At 41.4% G+C, this 18,428-nt stretch overlaps 1 protein-coding gene across 1 annotated transcript in view; it reads left to right on the top strand.

Moving 5' to 3' along the window:
• SHANK2 (SH3 and multiple ankyrin repeat domains 2) overlaps positions 1-18,428 on the top strand; it is a 412,637-nt gene that overhangs the window by 74,314 nt on the left and 319,895 nt on the right. The window contains exon 8 of the mRNA XM_063333193.1: positions 14,292-14,511. Coding sequence (XP_063189263.1) covers positions 14,308-14,511 — 204 coding nt within the window. The 5' untranslated portion in view covers positions 14,292-14,307. The remainder of the gene's footprint in view (positions 1-14,291; positions 14,512-18,428) is intronic.

The following is an 18,428-nucleotide window of genomic DNA, read 5'->3' on the forward strand; positions in this document are numbered from 1 at the left end:
AAATAGAATGAAGTTGAGCAAAGCGAAGGGGATGTCTTGTAGGGTCACTCCAGTCCCCAGTTTTATAGAGAACTAGGAGTCCTTTCAAGCACGGTGTCGCTGCTCTTCATTCCTCATGGAACACAGTCCCGTGTGGGTGGCCATCACCAAGGTTTCTGACTCAAATCCCGTATCAGCAGCTGCTTGATACCTCTGGAGCATTTAGTAAGAACTTTTACTAAATATTTTCTAATGGCAGAAACTGATTGTAATATGTCTTGAGTTCAAGAGATGCAGTTTTTTATTACGAATATTCTATATCATGATTCAATCAAGATTATTTTTTTTATAGTGCTTTTATATTCAGCTTGCATATCCTGATTAGACTGTGATAATTTCCATGACTGGAATCTCCGAAGTATGCTGTCATAAAATTATAGATGTTAATGAATTCACTTAATCAGGTCTTACAGGAGTACAATCAACGTGAAATCTAGTCAGTTAGAAATAAATCAGTTTAAAATATTTCTGGTTCTCCAGCAGCCTCGTTTTAGGACTTACGTTACCTGCCACTGAATTAGACACCTACATCAACAGGTAGAAATTACACTTTGTAAAGAAATCACTGTAAGTCATATAAACAAATCTAGAACTTTTAGTGATGCTGACATGCACCTGAATCTCTGTTGTAAACTATAGATTGGACTATTCATAGATAAAACTATGGATTCAGTCAATGATAACTTAAAATGTGATGTCCCCTTGAAAAGCACAAGAAAGGAAGATATTATTGATGGTTGCTTTAACAGCCAGAATTCATTTGTGTAGTTGGAAAAACTTTATACGTATCAGTATATTTTGCGGTGTGTGAGTATGTGAGACCATATTGATTGCAAAATGTGTGTTTCCTTATACTCTAAATTCCAAGAAGTTTTGGCGTTACAGAACTAAGTTGTAGGTTAATCTTTTGGTTTTATCTTAACCCTTACAGTTCTATTTAAAGACAAAATACAGGTACAAGTGCTGCATTTTGCTGTCGGTCTCAGTAAGACTAAGCTGTCCATGCGCCCAGCGTGGGTGCCATTTTTCTTTATGAACTTAGGCTTTGCCCTTCTTCGTAGGGTCAAGTTTTTTGTGATGGTTTGGTCACGGCTTTGTTACATGCATCCGTATGAGGGCAAAATGACCTTTTCTCTGTTTCTGACCTGGAGGAGGCAATGCATTGTGCTTTCCTCAAGTTTGTGGGTGGCACCAAACTCGGGGAACGGAGCTGCCATCCCTCGGGACCAAGGCAGGCTGGAGAAATGGGCTGACAGGAGCCGTGTGAAGTTCAGCAAGGACAAATACTAAGTCCCGCACCTGGGAAGGCAGAGGCACTGCAGCAGTGTTGGTGCGGACTGTCTGGCAGGGCAGCTGCTCAGAGGAGAGGGACTGGGGTGTCTGGTTGGGCAGCGAGCTGGGCATGAACCAGCCGTGTGCCTGGCAGCAACAGCAGTTAACAGCAACCTGGGCTGTCCTGCAAGCTGCACAGCCACCGGATTGAGAAAAGTGATTCCCTCCCCCCAGTACAGGAAAGATGTTGACAAAGTGGAGCAGGTTCTGCGGAGGGCCACCGAGAAGGTGGAGGCTGGAGTACTTGTCCTGCAAGGAGAGGCTGAGGGACAGGGGCTTGCTGAGCCTGGAGAAGAGATGGCTTCGGGGAGCGTCAGCCATCCCAGACCTACAGGAGGACACTGAGACGACAGAGCCAGACTCTGTGCAGCCGCGCGTGGCAGAAGGATGACAGATAAATAACAGTCATAAGTTGAAACAAGAGAAGTTCAGACTGGGTATGAGGAAAATCTTTTTCCCATGAGGGCAGTCGGGCGGAGGTTGCTCAGAGAGATTGTGTAACCTCTGCCCTTGGAGGTTTTCAAGACAGACCTGGATAAAGGCATGAGCAACCCAAGCAGATCTCATCGCTGGAGCTGCTCTGAGCAGGAGGTTGAACTAAAGACCTCCGGAAACTTTTTGGACCCAAATGACTTGATAATTCTCTGACTCTGAGGCACAACAAAGAATCCACGTCATTGTGTTCATGGAAGCTGGTATTTGTCTTGGTTCTTGATTGAGAGAGGGATGCTTCAGAAAAGCAGTAGAGCAGTGCTGTTGGTACTCTAAACTCTGTCTCTAAATTGAAAGTACTGTAAGCAGTTATCCCAGGGTGATTTAGTGTGCTATTTATTTTTAATATTAAATTCCAAACTACAGCTGGCATTTAAGCAATGAAAGCTTGAAGAGTTTGTTGTGAATCTTTCTGTATTTTTAAACATCAGTATTCCTTATATTTTTTGTTTCCCTGTTTTTGCATAATAGTCATAAACAAGTATCTCATTCTGTTTTCTTCTTGCCTAAGAAGTGACATTTTATTTCTCGAGCTGTTTACTGAAGGTAATAATTAAGTGTCAGTAGTCAGTGAGGAAAAACTGGTTCTTTTCATCAGTTTTATTGTGTCTTGATTGCCCAAATTTTGGCTAGATATAATTTGGTAAAAATGAATTTCTTATCTTTACAATGAGTTGAATCAAAATCTCAAAGGTCAAGAGAATAATTTATTTCTCAGTTCTTCTACAGAATCACTGTGCTGCCTGGGTCATCTTGGCAGATCACTTAACCTTTTTGAGCCTGCAGATATTTTTCCCCAGTCTGCCGTCACCATCATTGTTCACGTACACAATCCCAAAGAACGTCCTTAATTGTGCCATGAGCGCAGCCTTGCGCACAGGCTGGAGTATAAGTTAAAGCCCAAGATATGCTTTCCTCGGCTTGGAAAAGAAGCAGGCAAGGTGCAGATAAGATCAGCAGAGTTCCTTTTTCAAAATTTCCTCTGGAAATAATCAGGTAAGTTTTTTTTCTGCAATTAGGATAAGAGAAGCCCGGAGACCATCTGTCACTGGGAAGCAGGGATATTTGCTGCAGACATACACAGATGGGCGCAGAGATAGCGAGGACACGGCACGTGGCTTTACTTAGGCTGGAGTTTGGCTAAACCAAGGGCTGGTCACCTGTCCTAGTTCTACAACGTGTGCATCCTTTTTGGGTCACCATTTGTTTGTTGCTTCCCTCTTGATTAAGAAAAGAAATTAAGTATGTAAAGGCCAGGTAGGTCCTTCTGCCTTTCTTCCCTCCTCTCTACACAAGTTGGTTTAGTTGTTCTAGCTGAGGCCAGGGCTTGTTCCTGCTCAGCTAGTCAGTAATTAAGGTAGCAACTGAACTAGATGTTTATTCGCCTAATATATTGCCTCGTGTGTTGCCAATATTCTTACTGATGCTGGTGAAAAATAATGGTCACAACTTGACTTATGTATGTACAATTGCTCCTGATCTGAGATTTCTGGACCCTCATGTTGTTAGTAATTCAAGTGAAACCTGACTACAAATGAAGCTGAGCAATGAAACTGGTGTCTGCATTTCACGGCTTGCAAACTGCTCTAGTTAAGCAGATCTATACAGAGAAAAAGGATGTCTGTATTTCAAAACTTGATTTCTTTGGGCTTTGGAATAAAACTCCCGCATTTTGGTGTCCTCCCTAGAGCACTGCACTGGAGTGGCGTAACTTGGAAATTTCCAACTACAGAGCACTTTGGCGGGGGGACTGCCCTGGATTTGCAGACCTGGAGAGTCTGAGCTTGGTCCCCCCAAATCCCACCTTGCAGGCTACTGGAGACATTGGGTACCCAGTGTCCTCTACAGACTTCAAGGGGTGTTTCCCACTGAGTTGAAAGAAAAATTATTTTTTTGAAACTAAACAAAGAAAAAACCCAACACACACAACAAGAAAGGGTAATCAATTTTTTTTTTCAACCAGTTCAGACAAAGATAATTCATAGTTTTGTAAGAAAAATAGAGCATCTGTTCGAAGCTTTGCTTTTTTTAACTGACATATTTTTCTTTGATTAAAATAATGCAAACAAGGAGGCTACTTTTGGCAACACAGCAAGTAAATTAAAATAACGCAGTAGCCCCCATCAGGATCGCATCTGAAGAAAATTCAGGTTGAACTTATTGGCAAACTCTAAATGCTAACCCGTGTGAAAGCAGATTCCCTCTTCTCCTTAATCTGCTCTCAGGACCTGATCTAATCTATGTGACAAGACAACAACAGTGCTTATCTGTTAACATTTAATTATGTTTGTATTTGAATTATCACAAAAGTGTTTTCCTTATGGATAAAGAGGAAACAGGTTGATAAGCATAAAATGCAAATTAATAAGCAACTAAGCTGCTTTGTCGAACAGGGAGATGAACCTGAGGTAAATATGTTCAACAAGCTTTGAAATTTTTTCAAATTCCTGTTGTAAATCTTTTTAAATTCTCTTATGTCCTTTCCCTTCCAATGTATTATAATCTTTTTGATATTTACGTAGTCGAGCGCAGCAGAGGCTGGAAACAGAAAGGCTAGAAGATAAAATTGCTTGCTCTACATGCTTCTGTTTTGTAAGGAAGATTTCTGGGGAAACCAAAATGAGCATTATAGCCATCTTTTATAAGGAGATAGTGACTTTTTAAAATTGAAGTCGTGTGATACTTCCACATGACTCAGAAAATAATTCACAGCTAGTTACTCACGCAGTATCGTTCTCGTTTTAGATAACTGAAGGGGATTTTTTTTTTTCTTGCTGAGGTTTGAAATCTCCAGTTACTAGATGCAAGTATGCTTCATGACAGTAAATATTTATAAGTTGTACTTTGGACTGGGGACAGAGTCAGTGTCACAGCTGAATCCGTACGTATTTTCCTGATTTGATAACTGAAAAGCTGTCATATTACAAAGAAATGCCTTAATGGATCCAGAACCGGATGAACTTTTCAATGTTGCGTGTTGGCTTTTCATAACTTGTCCTGGCTGTTGTTTTCCTCATGAATACAACATGCTGGGGTCAAGTCTGGTGGGAGCTGTTCCTAGAGTGATTTACATACATGATTGATTCCCCATGCAAGATAAGAAATAGCTTTAAAAGGATCTTGGACCGTTACTTTATGTATTTTTGCTCCTAGCAAGATCAACAAATAAAGGTTATATGACAGATCCAACCCTACTTGCTTAGAAAGAGGTATTTATTTGAATTTAGGAGTCCAAGAAGACACATCTCAGATTTGGGATGCTGATGAACTTTTGTACCTGGGATTATATGCTTGGTTCATTTTCTTTAAAAGTTTTGTTGTATTTCATCATATTTGAATTAGTTATTGAGTTGCTACTTACTTAGCTTCTGTTGCTTAACATCTGTTTAAAGTGTTTTAGAATTCTGGATAATTATGTTCTGAACGGATGAATTTTCAAATTCAAAGTTGTTTTTCCAAGTAAGTGTACGCAATTGCTGCGGGATCCAGTCTCTTATTTAACACTTCAAAGATTTTGTCCTTGGTAAATTATAGTATCCGTTGCAAGCAGTATTTAAAGAATGACTTATGAGTACTGTTGTTTGTTAGTCTGTCTATCAGAAAATGGAAGTTCTACTAAATGTACAAAACTAGAGGCCAAATTAAAAACAACTATAGAAATGAACAGAGCCTGGGGCTCGCGGGGCTGGCCGTAATTCCGTGTCTGGAAGAATGACCTTTAAATAAAGGTCAGATGGAATTGCACTGGAAACCTCGCAGGTGCGTAAAAGACGGCACTTAAGATATTATATTGCCAGTGGGAGTTGGCCTTTACTGTAAACTTCGCTGTGGTTAACATTTATAAATACTTGCCGTGTTTCCCCTAGTAATATGTTTGAATCTTTTTATTTTTCTTAAGATTTTAACCATTTTAACCAACCTGACTGTGCCATTCTGTGCTACATCTTTACACCTTGTTCTTTCTTCTAGCATGTTGTTTTCTCATGTTGAACTCCAAATGTTTTTCTGTTTTCTCATGTTGAATTTACACTTTAAATGTTTTTAAGCTTTTTCTACGTCTGCTTCTCTAGTGTCTTCTGGCCTTGCTCGTTCAGTACAATGAGTCGCTTGTCTCCTGTCTTCTTTGTATTTGTCCTTCCCCAAAATCTCTCTTTGCATCTGTCTGATTGAACTTCATCCTTTCCGCGAAAATACCATGACCGGCTGAATAGTTTAAAAGGAAAATAAATACTAAGTAGAACAGACGGAGGACAGAGGAGAATTTTAGCATCCAAAGCAGCTTGGAAACCAAAGAAACTTTCAGAAAACCACCCTGTGTTTGCAGGAATAGGTCGCGTGTGTAGATTTTGTATGTGCACAGGAGCGCTCATGGTGAAGTACATCTGTTTAAAAAAAAAAAAAAATTACATTCTTACAGTCTGATCTTAAGACCCACTTTAATCATATGATGTTGGTATTTAAGACTCTAAATACCAGAAGTTAATGGGGCTTAGCCTCTTCTTGGCAAGTCTGTGCTGTGCAAATATACATGACCAAGGGATAACAAGCTGCCTCAGAAATATGGAGCAGGTTTAACAATTACTTCACTCAATATTCTTCTTTTTCTTCCTTAAAAAAAAAAAAGGGAAAACAGTGTCACTCTTAAGCCCTTTTGCAAAACAGTTTGTCACCTGTGCAGATCACCTATCAAAAAAATTAAGGACTGCATAAATCTGCCCTCAAACAGGGCAGTAAGAAAAATCTTCTGGTGGTGCTGGTGAGAACAACTGGATATGACCATTGATTTTTTCAATACTGATTTCAAATCAATATTTAAGTTTTGAAATAAGAGATGCCACGCTGAGAAACAACAGCTTTAGAGAAAAGTAAAGGAGTTTTGCTTGGCATTCTGGTACGTTAATATGTATGCCTTAGCACACATCTTCTAAAATATTTATTTGAGTGTTTCAGTTATTTAACAGAGAGATCAAAAATGCATTACCAGACAGTGTAACCAAAGTGAATTTAAGTGAAGGACTGGTGTATAGGGAATAAAACCATAATTATGGGGATTGTGAACAGCAAAATATGGTATGATTAAATTTGTTTAGGTAATTACCGTGGAGGGGGATTTTTTCAAATAATGTGCAAGTGTTTTGGTTTTCTAGCATTTTCTTCCACAGAATGCAAATGCTTTAGAGAAGACTCAAGAATCAGTTGCTCCGTTTTACAGAGGAAGATCAAGGGAACTGCAGGATAACAGATACACTTTCTTAGGGCCTTCATACATGTCATCGTTCTTTATTTTTCAGTTTCCAAACCTGTGTCTATACTCTTAAACAAAATTGGGCCAGGAGGTGTTCCCTGGCCCTGACACCATGTGGCATGAAGTGGACCTTGCTGACCCTCGGATACCTTCTGAGCTCCTGAGCCCCAAGAAAGTATTATTTTTTTTTTGTGATTTAGCCTTTCTAAGTCGGTGTCTGCAATAGCACGTGGGCTGCTTTGCAGGGAGTCGTTTCAGCAGCATGAAAGCCTGCAGAGATCGGAGAGCCCCGAGCCTCGTGGCACCTCATCATGGGCATTGCCTGGCACTGACCAAGGGAGCACACGTGGGGACATGCCAAGGGAACAGTGCTCCATTTTGCTGCCTGGCCGCTCTTTTTTCCTAGCAGAATAAAGGTAACATTGGAGTCTGTGCCGGCCCTTTTGCAGAGGGCCCCTAGGACTGGAGCCTGACCAGCACAGCTTCATCTGGTGTCCCATCAACACCAAAGCTGCCTCCTCGGCTGGTGGGTCTGGGAGAACAGGGGGAGCTCCAAGTGCCTCGTCTCAGCAAGATGTGGCCGTGGGCTGGGCTAGCACTCCTTGTGCACATTCTGTTTTAATTCTTGTAGATGTATTCTTTTAGGTTCTGCATTTACCTGGGATGAATTTTGTATCAGTGAGTTTCAGTAAGCAGTCCTGTTTGGAGTTATGGTATTTGGGTACTAATAATCGAGAGATTTTCATCGGAGTTAATCAGATGTCTGTATTTATGTAGATTTCTTTCCTGTGACTTAGGCAGTGATGTCTCAGATTGGCTTTACCCTGGCAAGCATTAATACTGCCTTTGGAAAAAGTGGTTCTGCCCTTTTCCTGCCCTGGCTGTTTGCTTCTGGCCCTCTGCCATCTTCCCCCTGCTGCTTATGCAAACATTTGCATAGTGATCCAGTTCAGAGACGTGACGGATGCTGAAACTAACCTCCCAAACCAAAAAAACCTGGTGTTTAAGCTGGGTCGATGCTTTGTTCTGCTTCACTGTTCGTGTTAGTGCAGAGATTAAAGCAGGCTGGGGGCAGGAGTGAAGTGGGCTGGGGAGCAGGGGAGGGTGGGATCTCTTTTTTGGGATGCAGTGGCGGTTATTGCCAGCTTTAAGGTAAGAGTGGAAAGTGGAAATGGAACTCATCAAATTGCAAATTGCCTGTTGGACTTGGTCTTCAGTTCAGATTTTCTTCCACGTGACCTTTCATCTCCGGAGAGGTGTGAAATGCATGGCGCGTTGGGATTGTACCCCCCATCTTCAGTTCTGTCTGAAATGCATTTTTGTTTTAATATTATTATAATTAGAAAAGACGATGCTTGATCTTTTCCAGCATTTTAATTTAGTAACTTGGCGAGCTGGTTCTTGAGCTGATATATATAATCCCGAATAAAGCCGCAGAATCCAAGTGTTAGGCGCTCTGGCAGGTTTCGCACAGATGGAAATCCCTTTCGTGAATAGTTTCTCTTCAGAGTTAATGATTAAATACCTCTTTCTAGCAGTTGCTGTTACTCTAACAGCAAACTTTTCTCACAGTCTGGTTAATGGCATTACTCAACCCCTGACAATGCTGCCTCTGTGTCTGGGATATTCCCACAGGTACATTTTTAACTCATCTGACAATAGCAGTCCAGAGGGCTTCTCCCTGCAGGCAACAGGGCTGTTATTGTGCAGATGAATGTTTATATAAAAATAGGTTGTTCTTATCATGACTAGAAGCCGGTGACCCTTGAATTTGAAACCTTGCTCTGAGATCTAGCCTCATTGGCCTTGTCCGAGACATTTGATGCATCTGCCCCAGCTGTATTTTAGAGAGAGGAGAACTAATAACTGTTGTGATGAGTCCGAATGGCCACTCGTGTGACACATGGTAACAAATCCAAAATCCCCAAAACAGGCTGGGGAAGGAAGGGTTGCATCCTTTAATGTCCTTTATTGGTTTCCCTACCAAAAGTTAGCCTTGGTCTTAGGGGTGCATTTTTTTCTGTCTCGCCATATGGCCAGAATCCTGGGGGGAACCTTTGCCGCAGCTGCAGCGTCATTTTGCTCCCACTGGAGAAGCTCTTGCCGTAGCGATAACCGGAGACGTGCTGCAGAGGAGTGGGATCTCTCTGCACATCCCTGTTTGCTTTGGGTGGTTGTCAGAGATACAGTGACCGTTGGGTTTGCTCTGGGCAAACTGGACAGACACACCTGCACTCCCCATGTTTGCAGCTGCTGGTGTGGGATATGGTAGGGAGGGGACTTTATATGGGACAGATCTTTTGAAATAGGTTTCTGTGTGTGTAGGGAGTGGAGCGATAGGATGAGGGGTAACAGTTTTAAACTGAAAGAGGGGAGATTTAGATGAGATCTGAGGAAGAAATTCTTGGCTGTGAGGGCGGTGAGCCCCTGGCCCAGGTTGCCCAGAGAAGCTGTGGCTGCCCCATCCCTGGAGGGGTTCAAGGCCAGGTTGGACGGGGCTTGGAGCAACCTGGGCTGGTGGGAGGTGTCCCTGCCCAGGGCAGGGGGTGGCACTGGGTGGGCTTTAAGGTCCCTACTAACCTGAACCATTCTATGATCTTATGTTCCATATTTACCAACGTGAAACTAGAACATAGCCGTAATTAAGTTGAAGATTCTAAAACATGATTTTTGTAGTGGGGAGGTGCGTTGTATATCATATAATACATCCATGTTTAATGAAGACACCCTGGCCTGCATCTGTCCATATCAATATTTTAAATCCTTTAGTAAATATCAAGTTTATAATACTTAACATAGTTAAAAATAAATCTAAACATATATATTTAATAAATTCTTTTCATATGATGTTTAACAACCATAAGGCTCCAAAAAATGGATCAGTCTGTGGCTGCTCTTGCTTTTTTCCCTGCTGTGCCAGTTTGCGCTCACTGGAGCACACTGTTCAGATAGAGAGCGAGTGAGCTCTGGGAATTGAATTTCTTGCCTTTTGATAATCTGTGCACTGTGGTAATTCCAGTCTTTCATAATGTGCTCTTAGTCTTTTCTTTTTTTTTTTTTAAAAAAAAAAAAGAAAAAGGCAGTTAGACGGTCATGCTACTTGCCCATGTTTTTTTATTTTATTTTAATTTATTCCTAGGCTGTTTTCAACTCCCCTTGATGGTTGGGTGGTAACAAATAGCAGGATAAGAAATTCCTGCAGATTTTGTGAAAGTTGCTGGCTGCATAGAGACAAAAAAACCCATATCTAAGAATAGCACCTGTGAGGGGAAGGCAGCAACCTGAGCTCAGCTTATTTCATCTGACCTGTCGGCCTGAGAAACGTAACCCAGCAATAGCCATAGAGGCAGAGTAAACATCCCGGTGCTCCTGCAAAGCTAAAGGGCAAGATGCTGAGAGAAAAAGTACAGTAATAAGGGTAAGCATATAGCCATCCTTTTATCTTTCATCTTCCAGCTGTCGTACGCCCTTCCTGTGTCAGAAGTGGTGTTTAAGCAGCTGGAGCTCATGTTGGCTTTGTTCAGCCGGCGGTTAGGGGATGTGCAGGGGCAGGGAGGGAGAATCATAGAATCACAGAATGGTTCGGGTTGGAAGGGACCTTAAAGATCATCTAGTTCCAACCCCCCTGCCCTGGGCAGGGACACCTCCCACCAGACCAGGCTGCTCAAAGCCTCATCCAGCCTGGCCTTGGACACCTCCAGGGATGGGGCATCCACAACCTCCCTGGGCAACCTGTTCAGTGTCTCACCACCCTTACAGTAAAGAATTTCTTCCTGATATCCAATCTAAATCTACCCTCCATCAGTTTGAAACGTTACCCCTCGTCCTGTCATTACACTTCCTGATCAAGAGTCCCTCCCCATCCTTCCTGTAGGCCCCCTTTAGGTACTGGAAGGCTGCTATAAGGTCCCCTCAGAGTCTTCTCTTCTCCAGGCTGAACACCCCCAACTCTCTCAGCTTGTCCTCGCAGCAGAGGGGCTCCAGCCCTCTGATCATCTTCATGGCCCTCCGCTGGACCCGTTCCAACAGGTCCATGTCCTTCTTGTGTTGAGGACTCCAGAGCTGGACACAGTACTCCAGGTGGGGTCTCACCAGAGAGGAGCAGAGGGGCAGAATCACCTCCCTCGCCCCGCTGGCCACGCTGCGGGGGATGCAGCCCAGGGTGCAGTTGGCTTTCTGGGATGCCTGGGGCTGGGACACACTGGGAGCTCAAGGTATGGGGGTCAAAAATAAGGACAGAGGACGTGAGGTGGAGCAAAGACTGTTGTGGTGGTAGTTTTGATTGTGAGTTTACTTCCAAGATCTTTGGAAACTTGTTTTCATTCATGTGTTTTGCTCTATACCAAAAGCAGCCACTGATGTATCACATTGCCATAACATACAATCAGCTTAAGCATAGGAAGCCAAGATCTGTTGTGTTTTTATAAAATGAAAGAAGCCATCCCAGACAATCGTATCAGCCACACCAAATCTATATTTTAGCTCTGCAACATCCTTTTGAACCAATGAATTGCTAACTGGGAATTAGGGATCTGGGATGCTATGTTTTCTTCTGCTGTGCAAGCCTAGGTAAACCAGGCTGTATTTTTCCTGAGATAATAGTTTTGGTTGTGGAAAAGTCTTTGGAATATCACTAGGATGAAACTAAAACAGTTCCTAAAAGATAACAGCTTCCCTGTGGGAGCTATGATAGCAAGCATCTCTGGTTAACGAATGGTGGTGTCTTCCATTTCCACGCAACTTGAGCCAAACAGCGAAATTGCCCGATGGTGTCTGTAGCTTTAGGGAGATGTGCTTGACCTCTGCTCCCTGGCAGCGTCTGCCCTACACTGGGACCTCTACAGATCTAGTTTCTCCAGTGGTTAGAGTGTCTGGTTTAAAAAAGGCCTTTAAATGATCTCCATGGCGCTGGTGGGGCATCGCTTCCGTTCCTTTTGCCACTGTAGATACAGTCTTTCATTTTCCTTTCCATGGTTACTTGTGCATTTTTATTTTCTATTCCAGAAAATTAGGTGACTTGTGCCTTGTTGATGCATCTCCAAGGAGTTCTTTGTCCCACTATTTATTAAACTTAAGTGCTTGATACCTGGGAGTTGATTCTTCAGCTAGTAATTTCCCTTTGCTATTCCATCATGAGGTATTTCTGGGTAGTTTTTGCATGAAAATCCGCTTGCCAAAACTGTAGGAAGTTTTTTTTTCCCCAATTCAACTCTTTATTTGTATATTGTAAAATTGCAGTTTACTGCTGTCTGTCAGAGGAGTTTAATCCATCACCCTGGAATATTTTGCGCTCTCAAATGGCTTTAGGGAGACACAAACCGTGTGATGATCTTATCACTGGCCTATACCTCTTACGCTCTTAATACTGTGTATCGACCTACTGTATTTTGGCTTCGTGTGATTTAGCGTTGGTAGATAAATAAGGAAGCCATTGAAATATTTATGCTTGTTATTGACTTTAAGGTGCTTTGGAGAGCAGCATTAATCTACAGTTCAGTGAAGCAGTAAGAAAATGAAATACTCCCTCAAGAGTTTTCTTTTGTAAATAGAGCCTTGCATTAAGCTGCTGTGAACCGGCATGCGTTCCGATTTTTGAATGCACTGTTTTTGTCTTCATTAGTAATTATAGCTGAGGGTAATAACGCTGGAATTGTCCTTCATCAGAAATAACAATAAGGCTTGATGATGTGGCTATGTGATGTGCTTTGGAAATGCTTGCCCTTGACCTCAGGCTTTGGGCCTGCCTCGCTGCTGCCTGTCCCCGGGTGTGAGCTCTGCCTCCGACATATGGTCACCTTAAAATGCTAAATGAGAGCGGTAGCCTTTTATGCCCGCTCTATAATCATTGCCGTGTAAGTGACCGGATGGCGAAGAGGAATGTGTAATCTGGTTGTGATGTTTAGTTGGCTCAAACTACATCATGAAACACAGTGGTAAAAAATGTTCCCTTAGTCCCTGCTGTTGTTTGACTGTATTTACTTTGGGGGATCTGACTATGAGACCATTATAAAAACCATATATTTGGATATCTCAGAACAGTCACCTGGTACGTAAGTGACTGTGGCCAAGTGAGTTCACCCTTCTGTGTTTTATTTTTGCTTTAATGTCGTCTTTTAATAGGGGCTGATAGTGGAATTGTTTGTTTGTTTTTCTTTTAATTGATTTTTTTTTTTAATTAAAAAGCAGAGAAGTTGCCTTGGGAGGTTTCTTATGGAATATATGAAAAATAACATTTAAATTTTTCTGGCCTCTGAAAACTGAAAAAGTGCATGGTTACCAAGCATTGCAAAGTTTATGGTGGTATTTTCAATTTTTTCCAGTACACATATTTCCCCGTTTTTCAATAGAATAATAATTTTCATTTCCCAGAGAAACTTTTAGTTTGTGGGACAAAAAAAAGTCTTTTGCTGCTGTAGTGGGAAAAACCCAGAAGGAAAATGTTCTGCTGTTCCTACTGTGAGACCTCTGAATACAAATGTCCTTACGTTGGAATAAGCATTACTTTCATTTTAGCCTAATTTATACCACAGATTAAAAATCTTTCTAAAAATCTATATTTGAATACGTATAATAGCCAGATTTTGGTAGTGTTGATATTAAAGGATGTTGTATGAGCCACAAACCACAAAGCAGCATCTGCATCTGTCTGGCTCCCTGCAGTATTTCATTTTTTTGGTTGATTCCGCTCTTTCAAAATACTGTCTTTTATTGAAGCTTTACCTGTAGAGTTTCTCGATGTGCAGGATGATATTACTTTAGCACCCGTTTTTCCTGAAATGTCTTTTTGCACTGGGGGAAGTCGGCTTCAAGGCCAGATCTAGTTCTAAGTACAGTTTACAAGAGTGCTATTTAGCGGAGAACCTTGTAATTATGCTGGGGTTTTCTGGATCCTTTGGGAGGTTGGGTGTGCCTGGGAAGAAAGGTCATCTCCCCTTTTATTACTTTTTTTCCTTCTCTTGTCCTTCTTCCTCTTCTGTAGTAAATTGGTAGCCAGATGTATTTCCATTATACTCTGCGTACCCACATAAATTACAGGAGGAAATACAAGCAGTATAAAACATACAACTTCATTGTTAAATGCATGTTGCTTCCAAGAAAACAAAACTTGTAGCTGATTCATTTGTAAGACTTTAACTGTAACCTATCTTTTGTTGTTGTTGTTGTTTCTGCTGTGTTTTGGCAGGATAAAAATCTTGAACATGCCTCGTAGCCCAACATCAAGTGAAGATGAAATGGCACAAAGCTTTTCCGACTATTCTGTTGAATCTGAATCAGACAGCTCCAAAGAAGAAACCATTTATGACACAATTAGAGCAACCGCAGAAAAGCCAAGCAGCAGAATGGAAGACAGTCAGAGCAACACGTTAGTGATCCGAATTATAATACCCGATCTGCAGCAAACGGTAAGGGGTATTGCGTTACGATTTAAAGAAAAAAAAAATTAAATTATTAGCTTTGCCGCCTTCAATCTGCAGTACATCTGTTCTATTTTATGATAATTTTTTGACAAATTCCAGGCAAAACTTATGTCCTGTTTTCTTCTAGCGTCTAAATTTTTTCCCCAATGGTGTGTCTGACTGATTGGCACTGACTAAATGCCAATGGTGTGTCTGACTAAAGGCACCGTCCCGTCCAAGAGGGTGCGTTTAGTATGTTAACTTGATGAAAGCTCTGATCATAAAGCACCAACCTGTCTGATCTGCATTCAGAGGCGTTTTGGCACAAGAAAAGAGAATGAGGCATCTAAAATCTCATCAGAAGATGAGGGTTGAACCCCAGAATCACATTATCTCTACAAAAGACACATACATATGTAACCTCATTCTCTTCTTTACTTTCTCTTTTCCTGATACAGTTTGTGATTGATGCTAGAGTGGGGTCTAGCAGGAGGTCATCAAATTCTGTCTCTTTACCATATTAGTTGCCTTTCTCTCTCATCCTCCCGCGAAAAGATATCCTTGTTAGATAGCTGGTGGGTTTTAGAGCATAAAAACCAGGAAAGAGAAGCACAAATAAATCTTTCATTCCTCCTTTGCTGCTATGCCTTTACTTACATGGTGGTGTTTCTCAGACTTCCACCCAGAGAAGTCAACACGCTCCGTTTGCAGAAAGAATAAAACATGACATCATACTGTTCCACAGTTTTCACAATGACATGAAATGGCTATTTTATTCTCTTCCACCTCCTCACCACTTGTACTGGGAACGTATCACAGAGAGTAAAATGAACCTTTTCTGATTTTTCTAGAGGAGTCGTTTGCAAGCTAACTTGTGGACTTATGGCTATATCTCACATCCCTAAATCTGTTGGATGAAAATAAATCTTTTGTTGAAAAGCCTCTAATCTCTTGCGTCTTACAGAGAGAATTGAATGGACATTTGTTAAAAAATGCCTGATTAACTGAGTAAATGAGGAAAAAAAAAGTTGTTTTTTTTTTTTAAAATTAAAAAAATATCTTGGCTGTTCCTTACGTATTAGAAATCTACAGTCCAAATTCCTTGCTCTTTCTCAGAAGGACCTACGAAGCTGTGTTTCTTTTATGGTTGAATGTGTAACATTCAATGTCTGCAGTGTTACAGGCATCAAGTAGGAAAAGTTTGCTGTTGTAACTGTGTAAGTACAAGAATCCCTGTCCTCCACAAGTGCTATGACAGGAATGACAATCTTATCCCGGAGAAGGTCTTGGGAGTTACTTACTGATTCTCTGTAGAATCACTACCTGTCCAAGTTTGTGATTAATTGTCTAAATTACCCTGGGCCTTCTTGAACGCTATTGTCGGGTTTTTCAATTGATGGTAGGCATCAGACTTTTTTCATTTCAATGATGATTATAAAAACACATTCTTTTTATGGATGTGTGCTACATACATCACTCCGTGCTGACATATAAGATCTACTTCATACTGTGCTGCCACTGAAGATCTATCTCAGATGAAATTATTCCTTTCTTTTTAATTAAGTTCATTTTCAGAATGATAGAGATGGCCTGTCTACAGGCTGACAGGGAAGAGCTGTTCTGACAGTGTGGCCTCAGGTGTGGTTGTAGATCTCTCTTCTTAAAGCCCAGTCTATACACAGTGCTGCAGAAACTCAGAGAAATCTGTGTTGGAGTTGGGAGCATTATCTCTTAAATTCTTGTACTTAAAAAAAAAAAAAAAAAATCTTTTAAATGAGGATCTCTGCTGAAATTACAGTACCATTTGTTTATATGGCGTGAGATTAACCTCTATGAAGAAGAAGTGGTGTGGGACCCGAGCTGGAGAGGAGGGTCTTCAGAGGGCAGAGCAGGACTGAGGCTGCTGTGGGCCACACACGGGATTTTTATTAAATCCTAGCTGAAGCAGCCATCACCTTGGGTCTTTCATTTCAGTGTTGATGAAAATACTGAAATGCACAGTGGTACATCTTAAATTTTAAAGGATTTTGCCAGTAGTGAAGTCCCCTGTCAAGGCAAGCTCTGACTGGCCATGGTTAGGGTTTTATTGATGATCCTACCATCATCATCTTTGACTCTGTTCAGTGCTCAATGAATACATCCAGTAAAATGGAAAGATTAGCTTTACTTGCTAGGTTTACTCTGCTGTTAAAAACAGAGGGATGTTAGCCTCCTGAAGCCCTCTTATTTCATTACTTTTTTTTTTTTGACGAATAATAAGACATTTACTGACACTATTGAAACAATTGTTTTTTTAAAATTCATTTTGTGCAGGAAATGAAATAAATGGAAAAGTATTTTTGGTTTTGTGTTTCTTTTGTTCATTTATATTGCTTTACTTTTTGCACTTTCTTTCCTTTTCAATAAACTCTTAATGAAAAGTAACTCAATGGTTTTAACCAGTTCTATAGCAGATGATCTATTTCCGATTTAATTTATCAGCCCACAAGCTCTAGTACAGAAAACTGAAATCTGGGTTTAGGTTTGCAAACAGGAAGACTGATAAGCTATCAGTAGCATAGCAAAGATGGTAAATGTAAATGCTAAATGTAGCATAGCAAAGATTGGAGAAGATATATTTCATGAGCTGTGTTATAGCTACAAGCCAAATCCAACATACACCCCGTTTGCTGTATAATTATAATTAATTTAACATAAGAGGTGTTTAAAATTAGTCTGTTTAATCAAAGGAGCATGAAATGACATCACTTAGTTTTACATTTTTAATCTTTATTGCTTTTTAGAAAGTATGATCAAGAATATATTTGTTTAAAAGAAGGCAAGTTTAGGGTTTTAGATAAAACTCAACCCACTGGGAAGCTTTAAACCCCAAGCTAAACTCACTAGGAATAAAAGTTTGCTCATCTGCAGTGACTGGTGTAAATCACCTTTATTTCATTGCACGTATGAGATAAGCAGCAGGCATCTTAAGTAGGATGTGCTGCTACAGAAAACTTTATTAATTGTCAGCCATTGCAGAAAATCTCTCTTGTTGCCCTTTTATTCTCGTTTGAGAATGTAAAGATAATGTAAACCTTGACAAGTTCATACAAAGCTCTTATGAAGACTTACTTTTCAGTTCTTATATAAATTCTTTTTTGTCTCCTTTTCAGTTCAGGTGATAATCATAGAATCACAGAATGGTTTGGGTTGGAAGGAACCTTAACTAACTCATCCAGTTCCACCCCCCTGCCCTGGGCAGGGACACCTCCCACCAGCCCAGGTTGCTCCAAGCCCCGTCCAACCTGGCCTTGAACCCCTCCAGGGATGGGGCAGCCACAGCTTCTCTGGGCAGCCTGGGCCAGGGGCTCACCGCCCTCACAGTCAAGAATTTCTTCCTCAGATCTCATGTACATCTCCCCTCTTCCAGTTTAAAACTATTCCCCCTCGTCCCACGGCTCCCCTCCCTGCTCCAGAGTCCCTCCCCAGCTTTCCTGGAGCCCCTTGAGGGACTGGAAGGGGCTGGAAGGTCTCCCCGGAGCCTTCTCTTCTCCAGGCTGAACCCCCCCAGCTCTCTCAGCCTGTCCTCCCAGCAGAGGGGCTCCAGCCCTCCCAGCATCTCCGGGGCCTCCCCTGGACCCGATGTATTGAAACAATGCTTTGTAGAAAGAGTAATTTCTTATTGCTTTTGTGTGTCATCTGTATTCAAGTGTCATCCTTAGCACAGGAGTGTGGAGAGTATTTAACTGAGTGACCGAAAGATTAAAATGAGCTCAGTAAAAATACTGAAGGAACGGAGAGCATAGAAAACCCTCTGTATTCACAAATGTGTCTATAGGAGAGTGGGTAGAAAAGCCATGTTATCTGGCATTTAATTTCCTGATTTAATGAGCCAGGAGGCTCAGCTTTAATAGATTCTTTATGGAGGCAGGACACAAGTGTAA

Source organism: Chroicocephalus ridibundus, chromosome 4 (genome assembly GCF_963924245.1).
Source record: "Chroicocephalus ridibundus chromosome 4, bChrRid1.1, whole genome shotgun sequence".
NCBI lineage: Eukaryota > Metazoa > Chordata > Aves > Charadriiformes > Laridae > Chroicocephalus > Chroicocephalus ridibundus.